We start from the raw sequence: 13,215 nt of genomic DNA on the forward strand, positions 1-13,215 counted from the left end.
CCAGACATCATCTAAGCTGACACACATGAGATTTTCACCATTTTTAATATATAGAACAATCATGTGATACTGTACACTTCACTTTGCAAAGCAAGAGCCACAAAAATTGCACAATCAAAGGGACAGCAGTCTCCAGCTGCTAGAAGATATTACACACTGTTGTTAGGTAACAAAAAAATACCTTGTATGTTTGTGTGTGTTTTCCCTCTGCCACCTCTTAGTATTTTGTTATGTAAGAACACCCTGTGATCAACAGGAGGCCAAAAAAACCCAGAGCATAACAAAACAGGCAAGCAACATTGTACACCAAAGGTCTATGGTTATAAATGGTCTCCAGGCATTTCATTTCCCAGTGTTTTTTCCCCACAATCTTTACTGCTTGTCCAGGTTTTGGCTGGGATAGAGTTAAACTTCTTCCTAATAGCTGGTATAGTGCTGTGTTTTGGATTTAGTATGAGAATAATGTTGATAACACACTGATGTTTTTGGTTGTTGTAGTGCTTATACTCAGTCAATGACTTCTCAGCTCCCCATGCTCTGCCACTGGGGAGGTGGACAAGAAGCCAGGAGGGGGCACAGCCAGGACAGCTGACCCAGCCTGGCCAAAGGGATATTCCCCACCATGTAATCTCATGCTCAGTAGGTAAACTGGAGTTGGCCAGGAGTGGGAACCACTGCTCAGGGACAGGCTATCGATCACTGAGTGGTGAGCTACTGTTGCACTGTGCATCACTTGGCTTTGCATAGTCCTTCATCATCATCATCATTATTATTATTTCCTCTTTCTTTGCTGTCCTATTAAGCTGTTTTTATCTCAACCCACAAGGTTTTTTTTCCAACTCCCTCCCCCATCCCACTGGGCAGGTTAGGAGGGTGCGGGGGCGAGCAGATGCATGGTGCTTAGTTGCCAGCTGAGGTTAAACCACGATACTGCTGTAGATAAAAAGAGCATGTGAACAAAACAAAAAGTAAGTAACTGTAAATACACATTCTTTATCAACTAACAGGGTATTTTATTTGCTGCCTTTGTGACACTAGAAAAGGAACCAAACTGATTAAATACATTTAGAATTCGATCTAATTAAATTTATTCCAACATGCTTGAATTGGTTTAGTCACTTTTTCAAAATAAGGTGGAGCTTCATGTTATACTTAACTTGGGTTGTCACCAAAAGGAATCATTTTGCAGTGACTGCTGCTCTAGAGGCAGATCTAGCAGTCATGCAGGGAGATGACAGGAAACATACCCATGAAAAAAGATTTTCCCCCAGGGGTACAGCTCATTTTTCTGGTTGCACAATCACTATCGCCAAGGCAAAGGAACTCTGTCAGTGGTAGCCCACAGACAACTAAAAGAGCTGACATGAAACCACATCCCCAGGTGTGTTTGCCCAATAAACTGCTTATTTAAGTTAAAATGTCACAAGGATAAGAGCGCAGATGTACATGGCAAGTCATATGACCTGGTTTTACTGCACCAACTCTTTACTAAAACTGCCACATTCTTCAAGCATAGAAATGCCAAGGTTGTCTCTGTGAAGATTTCTGAACAACAGAGCAGCTTTCACTTAGTAGATTTAAACTGAGCTATTGCTTAATATTTAGAGCTATGAAAAAAATTACTGAAAGGCAGGGAAGACAGCAAAAGGAAAGGAACTGAAATGTAATAAACACTTACTATAATGGTCTGCCGTATCCAGTAAGGACCAGGACTTTATGCTCCCTAAATCCTTTGCAAATGTACAGTGCAGCTAATACAATTACATTGAGAAAATGGTTGTGAAACTTTTGTCTAAAATTTCTATTCTGCTCACTTCTGATGATGTTCTGAAAAGGCTTATTGGAGAAAGACTTGAACAGACACAGAAGAAAAAACAAATGTGGATGACAAGTGCATTTTCCTCATGGAGGACCGAAGAAAAAAATAGATAAATGACAGTAAAATACAGAACATGGTAAACATTAAATAAATTTTTAAAGATCTTCTAGTTGATGGATAGGATAGTAGAAAATATCTACCTTTCTGTGTTTTAGCTGTTATTTCAAAGTATTTAACAGTAAGATCTTGAATAGAAAGCACAGCCATGTGGGCTTTCCTCTGCCAGTCAGCATCTTCTTTTTGCAGGCTCTCAATTCTTCTGGGGCCTAGGTAGTCGTTCTCTATCGAGATCTGAAAATGAATCAGTCCATAATTAACAACACAATTAATTGTTGCTATTTTGCCAACAATCAGTTTCAGGGTGGCTAAGAAAGAAAGAGAACAAGGAGGAGAGAAAACTACCAGCAAATCACCATGGCTTATCACAGACTCATAGAACAGTTTGGGTTGCAATGGACCTTTGAAGGTCATCTAACTCTAACGCCCCTGCAATGACCAAGGACATCTTCAGCTAGACCAGGTTGCTCAGAATCCTGTCCAAACTGACCTTGAATGCTTCCAGTGATAGGGCATCTACCACCTCTCTGGGCAATCTCTGCCAGTGTTTCACCACCCTCAGTATGAAAAATACCTTCCTTATACCCAGTCTGAATCTACACCCTCTTAGTTTAAAACCATTATCCCCTGTCCTGTTGCTACTGGCCCTGCTAAAATGTCTCTCCCCATCTTTCTTATAAACCTCCTTTAAGTACTGGCAGGCTGCAGTAAGGTATCCCCAGAGCCTTCTCTTCCCCAGGCTGAAAACCCCCAACTCTCTCATCCTTTCCTCATAGGAGCGGTGTTCCACCCCTCTCATCATTTTTGTGCCCCTCCTCTGACCCCGCTCCAACAGGTCCATGTCTTTCCTGTGGTGAGGGCTCCAGAGCTGGGCGCAGGACTCCAAGTGGGGTCTCAGCAGAGCTGAGTAGAGGGGCAGAATCCTCGCACTTGACCTGCTGGCCATGCTGCTTTGGATGTAGCCCAGGATAGGGTTGGCCTTGTGGGCTGCGAGCGTACATTGCCGTCTCCTGTCCAGCTTTTCATCCAGAAGTACCCCCAAGTCCTTCTCAGTAGGGGTCCTCTCAATCCCTTCACCCCCCAGTCTGTATTAGTACCAGGGGTTGCCCCGACCCAGGCGCAGGACCCTGCACTTGGCCTTGTTGAACCTCAGGAGGTACACATGGTCCCATTCCTTGAGCTTGTCCAGGTCCCTCTGGATGGCATCCTGTCCCTCAGGTGTGTCAACCGCACCACTCAGCTTGGCGTCATCTGCAAACTTGCTGAGGGTGCACTCAATCCCACTATGTCACTGATGAAGATATTAAACGGTACTAGTCCCAATACGGAGCCCTGAGGGAAACTGCTCATCTGAACATTGAGCCATTGACCACTCCCCTCTGGATGTGACCATCCAACCAATTTCTCATCCAAACAACAGTCCACTCATCAAATCCATCTGCCTCCAATTTAGAGAGGAAGATGTTGGGTGGGACCATGTCAAAGGCCTTGCAGAAGTCCAGATAGGCTTCTATTGTAACGTTTTCTGAAACTCGCTTTTTGGTCTGCAAGTTCCTCATTTGGACTCAAAGTTCTGGAGAAAGTGTGGTACAACAGGAAAAACCTCTCATCTCACAACTAGATCACATAGCCAAATCTACAGTTTCTTTTCTAGTAATCATTTTCTCAAAAAAAAACCCCCCACATTCCAGCTAGTCTTCCTAAAAAAACCTATATTCTCGTTGAGAAGAATCCAAGCCTCATAGTAAAATTGGCTAAGATAAATTATTTTTTTCCTGACAATGAAACTTGCTTTTGAAGACTTTCATGTTTTGCAAGCTTTACTTCATGTAATGCTTTGAAACTACGAAAATTAAGTCAGCTTTTGCAAAAGTGGTTGTTGGAAAGCCCACAAGAAGAGGAAGAAACAGCAGAAGCCATTAACTTCAATACATCATGTAAACATCTAGTTCCAACAGCTACTGCTTCAGAGTAAGGGAACATAAAAGAACACATTTCTACACCGTATGGATATGTAGCTGAAGGAAAACAAATTAGTTTTTCAGAGGAAACAAACTGAAACGGGGTCCCTAATCTAGCCTGTGAGTAAGTGAGAATGAATCAGAAAGGCAAGACTCTTCTACTGGAAACATTCTTCTCTGGAAGAGTTCACAGGTTGTTATATTGAGTTTTGAAGAGAGTAAAGTAAGTTTATTGTGAGAAGATATGAGAAACAGGCTTACAACTATAGGATTTTGTTACTTTTTATATAGCATATACATCTCCTAAATAAAGAAATAGTCCTCAAGCATTTTTAATACTTTCCAGGTTCTTCCTGAAGACAGCTAGGACAAGAATGGACAAGACTCACAAACATAGACTTAGGCCAGGTCACATTATAGCTTAGGCAGGGATCTGCCACTTATCTCCCATTCAGGAGTGCTCCAGTGAAAGCACTCAGATGTAAAAAGGGCTTTACAGTTCTACTGGTTTTATCCTAACAAATCCTGGCATGGACTCTGCTGTGAATACATGCCAACTAACTAAGACTGGATGGTCTAGAATCCTTAAAATATCTGGAGCCTGGGACTAGCAATACAAACTGCAGGGGTTTTGACTATCTTAATCAAGATATAGGAGAACGACATACACAATTCAATAAAGATTGCAAAGGAAGTAACAAACTAAAAAGCAAACAAGATGTTAGGACATGCAGAAAGAAGACTGAACAATAATGTCATTGTACTGCAAAGTGCAGTAGTGAATGTTTTTTCCAGAACTATGGAGAACGCTGAAAAATTACTAAGTATTCAGAAGAGAAAAATCATAGAAGATTAAAGTTATGTCAAGAGTAAGAGGAATGACTGGGATTATTCAACTGTTTTTACCCCAACACATAAAAGTATATACAAAGGAGCATTAAAACTACTAATTTAAAAGTATTTTGTACTGGCAATTGACAGAATTAAGGCTAAATTGTGCATCCTGAGTTATGCCTTCTTTATTTATCCACGTGTGTATCATAAATCCTTTATTTACATTTCAGCTTCACTGACTGAGCTCCAGGCTAAAAAACAAAGTTAACCTTCAAAAAGAAAGCTTTAAAAAACAATATATGTATTTTTAATAAGACATATTCTACTAGTTACTTGAAAACTTTGTTTAAGCAAGGAGGTCAAGTGTTAAAGCAAGTGAGCTTGAGTGTTTCCAGATGTTCTAGATTCCATTTGCAGTTGAAAAAGATTGGATGGATTTTTAAATCTTCAGTTAAAAAAACATATACAATATGTCTATACAATGGACAAAATGTCAAGCATATCCATCAAGGATTCTTCACTATGAGGGTGATGAGGCACTGGAACAGGTTGCCCATAGAATTTGTGGATGCCTCAAGCCCGGAAGTGTTCAAGGCCAGGTTGGATGGGGCTTTGAGCAACCTGGTGTAGTGGAAGGTGTCCCTGCCCATGGCAGGGGCGTTGGAACTAGATGATCTTTAAGGTCCTTTCCAATGCAAACCATTCTGTGATCCTAGGAATTCATCAAAATATGGTTGACAATTTTTATATACAGATATAATGAAAAAAGAAAAACAAGAACACAAGTATTAGAAAAGAAATCAGATTAAATACACATAAATATCCATGAATAGTGATACTGAAAATAACTGTAACAACTGCAAATAAAGCCCTACAAGATCCAGTATAAAGTCAGCAATCATGAAAGCTTACAAAAATTGTTTTTTCAGAGCACTACTGGAAAAAATACTAGATTTCAATCTATTTACATATTTAGATTAACATTGACTCGAAAAATATATACTCCCATGATCAAGCTTTTCCATCTTTGAAGACCTTAAGCCCCTTTCCTTGCCCTCCAAAGGCTGCAAAACATTACATCCAAGTCTCTTCCTTCTTTCTTTCTCCTTCCTTACCTCCAACAGAAAAAAAATATACATCTCCAGTTTTCACCCTCCTTTACTCTAATCCTTGCAGGGACACACAATTTAGTATTGCATGTTTAACATCCTTTCAGAGTTCCATCAAGATACCTTTTTGCCTTATTGAATGGACACTCTGATTCTGCATCTTTCTGCACCATTTCCCCCCATACCCTAATCATAGGTCAGATCCAAGGCTGTCCTGGCCCTTGCTTCCAAGAGTAGCTATTACTAGCACTTGGAGAGAAAAAAAAAAAAAAAAAAGCCATGAGGCATGGACACATTGATAACTCCCAACTTCTGTCACTAAAAAGCTTAGAGGCTTCCTGAGCTGAATGGCTAATCTGCATAATTGTTAATTGCTACTGATGGGTCTGTCTTTCTCTGGAACACATATATACTTGGTACCCATAGTTAAACTGTGGAAATTATTGCCACAGAGCATGTAAGGTATGTTTAATATGAGTGTAATTATTTTTCATTTATTTGCAGGCTGTTTTAAAGCACTACAACTTCATTGAGGGGCCCCTATTATATTTTTTTTTTTTAATATGAGAAAAACTGAAAGAAATCATTCAGTATTTTCTTCCCCTTACCATTCATGACTTGGAGACCTCTTTCTTATCTTACATGAATCATATGCTTTCCAAACTAAGGCAATCTGATTCATTTACTCTTGTTCTTGCACTGGGGCTGTTTGCAGGGAAATAACCTTACTATCTTCACTGCCATCCTGTAATTATTCTGATCCTACAGTATGTTTTTGAGAGGGAAAAACTAAAACTGCAGCATTGAAGATGCAAGTATACCATGGATATATACAAAGGTGTGATATTGTTTTCTATTTTGGTTTGGTTTTGTTCCCCCCCCCCCCCAAATAATTCAAAACCTTTCTTTCCTCTTTCAAAATGCTGAATGGCAAGCTATGTTCAGAGAACTCCTCAAGATAATTCACATACCTTTTTCCTCAAGAGTAACAATTAAGTGCATACGAACAGGCAGGTATGCTTCTGGAGGTTTTCATCACCCTTCTGCACATGCATTACTTTTTATTTATTGACAATTCCACCTACTGTTTTTTTATCCAGCCCAGCCTTTTGTAAGGGCAATTTATTTTTTTAAAACAAAAAACCAAACCTTTTGGCATTCTGACATAATCAGATTTTTCTACAAGCCTTATTAAGCAGTTTTACTGTTGAACACCCAGAGCAGTTTTGTACTCTCTTCACCTTGCAGACAGGCAGATTTAACTGATCAGATACATACCACAGCTTTGTAGTCAGCAGCCTCAGTTTCCTCACAAATTCAGATTATCAGCCTGCTATTGGCTGTTTGGAGCATTAATTTTTCAGAAAGCTCAAAAAAAACTAATTTGAAGTCAGCAAAATGTTTTCGATAAGTTCATATAATAAATCTAGAGATTTATAGTTCAGAATGTAAACAGACTGGCATAAAATCCTTCATTGAATCCCTGTTCCTTCACCACTGCATCTTCAGCTCATCACTACTGCATTCCCACTGAACCCCCACTGCATATTCAGTTCATTCCTATTGCATCCTCACCAAATCCCTGTTGCATCAGTTCATTCCCATTGTACTCCCACTGAATCTTCACTTCATCCTCAGTCCATCCCCACTGAATCCACACTGCATCCCCGTTGCAAGCTTCACAGCAACCGCACCCATGATATAGCTCAATTTTCACATCTTGCTCCAAAAGTAGACAACATTAAACACTGTTCTCAAAGATTATAGGCAAAGCAATTAATTTCCTCCTAAAATCATTCTGAAAACTGACAGAATGAAACTGATTAAAATGCTTATTAGAAACGCCAAATTCTTAAAAAACAAACTAAAACAATCTCTCCACAAATCAAAAACAGACACCTAATAAAGAAAAGGTCAAAAAATGTTAAAGTAATTACAGAAGGCATATGCAGTCTCGACTAAAAACTGATACTTTTATTTGAGCTTAATTATCCTTGTACCTTATTTTTTCATTTTAGTAACACATTCTGCAGGTTCCTTCCTTCCTTACCCTGCCCTGCATCCAAACTTTATCTTTCTCCTTGTCACTCTTTGTATGTTCACAGCTCCCATTTCACTGAGGTAGTAAGCATCAGAAATACTTGTTATGCATGAAAATGGAGCTAACCCCAGCCATAAGGGTTTATAGAAACCTAAGGATCTTTTTTCCATTATTAAGCCTGTCAGAAAAACATATGCAGCAAGTTAACACAAACCATTTCATGCACAAGTTCTATTTATAAAGCAATTCTTCTACCCTAGCTACCCAGCATAATATATATTTTGTCATCATAGATACAAGTACTGCTTTCTCTCAAACAACGAAACGAAAAACAAGAGATGGCATCTTTCTCCACCACATAATACACATGACCAAGTTTTATAACTCAAGAATTGCCAAGTTAGGAAAAGAACTTAATGTACATGAGCGGCAACTATGTATGACTAAAATAATCAACCACAGAACATGCCTCTGAAGTTTACCAAGGTTATTCTTTCAGGAGAAACAGAAAGTGAGGTATCTGAAAACTGGAATTCAAGAGATGACCGAGGTTAAAAATCAAACAAACAAAAACACAAAGCAAAACACAACTTTTAATTCATATTCCCTCCTCAAGATGATATTATCTTTTTTTGTTTGACAAAAGAACAACAACAAAAAAATCTTTTCCTCTGCTACAAATTCAAATAAAATGGGAACTATTTCACCATGCTTTAAACAATGCTTTTTATTAAATGTAGTGTTCATAATCTTCAACCGTTAACACATTTGAAAAAATATTCATCCCAATTCTTTATGCAGGAACATTTATCATTCAGGGAAAAAATAACCACACTTTTAGTTCACATATAATAACATTACCTCACTGAGTTAGTTTCAGATTGCTGAACTTTCTGAAAAATTACTGTATGGACACAGCAATAGCTCAAAATAAATGTAGTTTTAGCATCATAAATCCTCTTGCCTGCCTCCCTCATTCTACATTCAAAACCAAATAATAACACTGTATTTTAAAATTTAAACTAGTAAAAACAATGTTAGTTAATTGAACAATGTGCCAAGCTAAGATAACTTGATATTGCAATACAGATTAAATGAAACAGAAGCTAAAATGGGTTTATGTTACAACACATATATCAGAAGGCTACAGTCTTAATAATCTGCATAGGAACTAATTATTTTATCAGAAGTTCTTCTGAGATGCAATAAAGATGACATTTGTTATTTTTGGTTAGAATTCTTTTTAAGTAAAACAAACATATGCAGTTTGACCAAAATGTAGTATTCTTCAGCTGGCTATACTTTTTTAGCCCTTAGGAAAATATACTGTTGAAGTATTACAACAAATTATATACTTCTAATACGCTTCCATGTTTAAGTGTTTCACAACATTAGATGAGAAGCTACTGACTTCTCATTGTTTATGAGACTACCTCAGAAAACTGAAATGAAAAGTAACTTCCTGTACAATCTTTTAAAAGAATTAACAATAGCATAGATGCTGTACATATTTCTTTTTATTTTATATATTAGTCAGTATTCCCAGTAATCACAAAATTGTAAGTTTAATCTAAACTCAGCAATGAATTTGAACAGTCAAACACAGTAAGTTAAACAGATGATGGTTAGCTACATATGTCAGAGGTGTTCTCACTCTTCAAAAAGCACTCCTCTGAATGGAGGAACCAGAAAAATAAATGCTCACTGCATATATTGCATAACAAAAGTAATAAATAGTAAATAGTAACTAAAAAGCATGATTTCCCCATTAATAAGAAGTTCAGTACCTTTACCATACCTTTATCTGTTGTCTTCTAAGCATTGCCAGTTCCCTCATATCTCGGAATGGCTGTAGTAAGTACTGATAGAGCTCTGTGGTAGCTTCTGCAAGACTACTGTAGGCCTCGTCTTCCATTTGATACAGTTCAAGAAGCTCTACCATGCTCTCCGTGTTTTTATGCTTTTCCAGAAGCTGTAGAAAAAAGTGCTAATTTTATTGAACCTGTTCAAACACTCCTGCTAAAAGTGACACCCATTTAGAAAACATTTTTTAACCTACCCTCTTGTATAATCTTCCCTTTCCCACAAAATCATCACTCAGACAAACAAACCAACCTTAATCCCCACCCCACATCTTGGATTTAGCCAGTCAAGTATGAGCATGTCTCTCATAGCCTTAACTCAAAATATGCAGCACTCCAATTGATACTTTCTTTCCAAAAATCTCTGGAAGGTAATAAGTAAGAAAAGCAACTTAGTACAAGAATCTATAACAGAGTAATCAGATATGCTACTTCACATATTTCCCACTTTCAGGTGTTGGAACAGGGAAAGAGTGGTAAGAAGGGAGACAAAAGAGGAGAAGTCACATTTTGATCTTTCTACGTTTTTTGGTGTTTAGGGTTTTTTTCTCTGTCTGTGCTTTGGGCCCACACAGCCCCGTTACACCAGTGCAGCTCCCAACACAGACTAGAATCTATATGAAACAAAACAGTGATCTGCATTTCTGGTAATTTTGCCCTCTAGTGTATGATTTTAGCCTAGACAGTTTAGGCACAAAATTTCAAATGCACAGAGTTTCAATTAGATTTTTTTCATAAGGAAAATTATCTAAGTGTTAAGCTTTAAAAAAATAATTTGTTTTAATTCATATAAGAAGACAACAACAAAATCTGTCCATTCCTTCCTTTAGTTCTTATGAAGCTGAAAATTAATCTGTTTGTACAATATATGTTTTTAATTTAGATACTTGTTTTGCATCTATTTCATGTGTTTGCCTGGGCAGGCCTCACATGCTGCTGGAAATCTTTTACCATTTCTAAAAAAATATTCAACTGTTCAGCAAAAACTAATCTCATACAGACTGTAAATACATCAAGTGGAGTACTTCATGTATTTACAAAGACAAGATTATCTGAAATGAATTTCCCTCTTATGTAATTTTCAAAGTCAAATTCTCTTGTCCTTTATCATCTCAAAAGCATATATTCACTGTCCAAGTTTATTTAAACTTAACATAGGTTAGGAACACTATGGAATAAGCACATCATATCCTCTATCTGCTCATTTAAGTCAGATGCCAAGCCTACATGAAATATTCTCAGCATACTCAACTGCATCAAGTATTGTAACTGGAAGTCAAAATAGAGGGAAATGCAGATTAGAAATTGAAACTTTGGTCCACAGTCCTTTGGTGTCTTATTCATTTATATCCCAGGACAGTCAAAATAAGTCTTGATTACCATACTGTCTACTCAGTTTGCTCCATTACATTTATATTACTATGCTGTGTTTCAGTTACCTAACCAGTTAAGACAACTTTTCTCTTTCTTCATAATGTAAAGTTTGCTTCTGAAGATCCCCCCCTACCCTCACCTGGGCTTCCTTTGAAGCACTAAAGATCAGCCAAGATTAGAGAGAGGATGCAGTGCAGAATGCAAAGCAGCTCATAGTAGCTTTATTTACATGTTCAGCATTAAAATGATGGTCAGATTACAAGCCAGGAAGACCTTTCCCTCACCAAGGCTTAGCAGAGATGAAAGGTCTGGGAGAAGTGGTGTAGAACAGATGTGACATTCCTCAGCAGCATGAGGCAATCTGTTGTACCACCTAAACAATTTCTCTTAGGAAATTGTTCCTATTGCAAGGTCATTTGCTACACCCTTCTGCTCTCTTCCAGCAGCACATTAATATTTTGTGGCATATGAGTTCTCACTGAGAGCGCTGGGTAGTGGTTTGTGGCTTGCAGTCTGTAAAACTGACATTTTATGAACTTTCAGGGTTAGTAGACATAACCTAATCTGCAATTATAGGGACAGAAGTCATCTGAACAAGTCTCTATGATTTCATGCATTATTCCAGCCCACTAGCTCTTTTAACCACATAGTCTATACAGCCACCTTCTTCCTCAGCTCCTCTTGCTTGTGCCTAAAAACAGTTACCTACTTCTCCCTGGTGCTATCAGAAAACCCTCTTGCAGTCCCAAAGCTAAATCATCCCTCTCTCAAGGTACTGAAAAAATAAACCTTTTTTCTTAAGCCACCCATTGCAAGAAGGATCTCAGTTATTAGAAGCAGCACACTGTAATGTTAACTTCCTTTTAGTTGCTTAGGCTATTAGTATCTTCTTATTAAATAAATTTACACATCTTGAAACCCTACTATTCTACTAGGATACAAATCCTAGAGGGCAACAAAAAATGACAAAAATTAGAGAAAGCATCACCATTTAAAGAGGAATCTTAAGTATCTCATTCCAAGATCAGAACAACATAATACATGGCTTTTTTTTTTTTTTTCTTTTCAAACAAATCTTATGGCCTATTTAATAGTCCTGATATTCTGGAAAGCAGTCACAATTTGGCAGAAGGGGAGTTAAAGTGCCAGGAAATCAAGGACCATTTCAACTTTATGACCATCAGCATAGTACAAAGACATCTTAAGGACACCAAAAGCAAGTTATATACTTATAATTAGTTGGCTGTTCACAGAAAATCATGTCCATCACTAGAAACAGTATGGAGGAAGTAATGACTTATCATTACGTTCCTGCACATGCAGAAAATAAGTAAATGGTCATCATTTCAAGGTCTTGTCCGTGTCCAGTTCTATTTGGTCTGCTGCTGGGATTGCCCCAATTGTAAACCTAATCCTCAACTCCTTCAGAAATATCAAATGCCTAATAAAAGAATACAAGTGAGGACAGGTTATTTATACAGAATATATATATTCTTAAATTATTAACATAAGGTAAGCAATCATTCTTCCTTCCAAAGGCAATGATGCTCACAGAATCTATTTCCTCTGCCTTATGAATATCTTTCTGAATGAAAATGGTGATGAAATTTCATTTAAACTACAGTGCCAGAAAAAGACAAAACAAAACATGAAAACTGGTTTGGAAACAAAAGAGTATCACCTTATTTGGTTTGGAGAAAAGACCAAAGAGCTACTGAATAGGGATATTCTTCAAAACAGGTATCAACCTGCAAGCACTGGTTACATACAGCCTCATTACACCCATCCATCTATTAACATGTTCTTCTACAGGCTCATTCAGACAGCATTCTGGGGAAAAATATCCCAACATAAACCTTTTCTATAAAGGCTGTAAACCAGCTCAAAAGCACATTAAAATTATTTGGCACTGTCAGATCAAAACCACAAAACTGCTACCTCAAATTTCACTTGAGTTAAAAATTACATGAGAGAAAGGAGAAACCAAAGAAGTGTGAAAAAATCCCATTTTGAAAAAGAAAAACAACACAGAGAAATTATGACATGCATTTGAAATTTTATTTATGATATGTGCCCAGGTGGCCAAGAAGGCCAATAG

The 13,215-nt window shown here is 37.7% G+C and overlaps 1 protein-coding gene across 1 annotated transcript in view; it reads right to left on the minus strand.

The window, feature by feature from the left end:
* The window catches only part of JMY (junction mediating and regulatory protein, p53 cofactor), a gene marked incomplete at both ends in the record, with an annotated part of 55,973 nt that overhangs the window by 24,223 nt on the left and 18,535 nt on the right, over positions 1–13,215 (minus strand). Inside the window, 2 exons of the mRNA XM_082013041.1 lie at positions 2,020–2,170; positions 9,680–9,853. Coding sequence (XP_081869167.1) covers positions 2,020–2,170; positions 9,680–9,853 — 325 coding nt within the window. The remainder of the gene's footprint in view (positions 1–2,019; positions 2,171–9,679; positions 9,854–13,215) is intronic.

This window comes from Phaethon aethereus (genome assembly GCF_964289735.1).
Source record: "Phaethon aethereus genome assembly, chromosome: Z".
NCBI classification, from domain to species: domain Eukaryota; kingdom Metazoa; phylum Chordata; class Aves; order Phaethontiformes; family Phaethontidae; genus Phaethon; species Phaethon aethereus.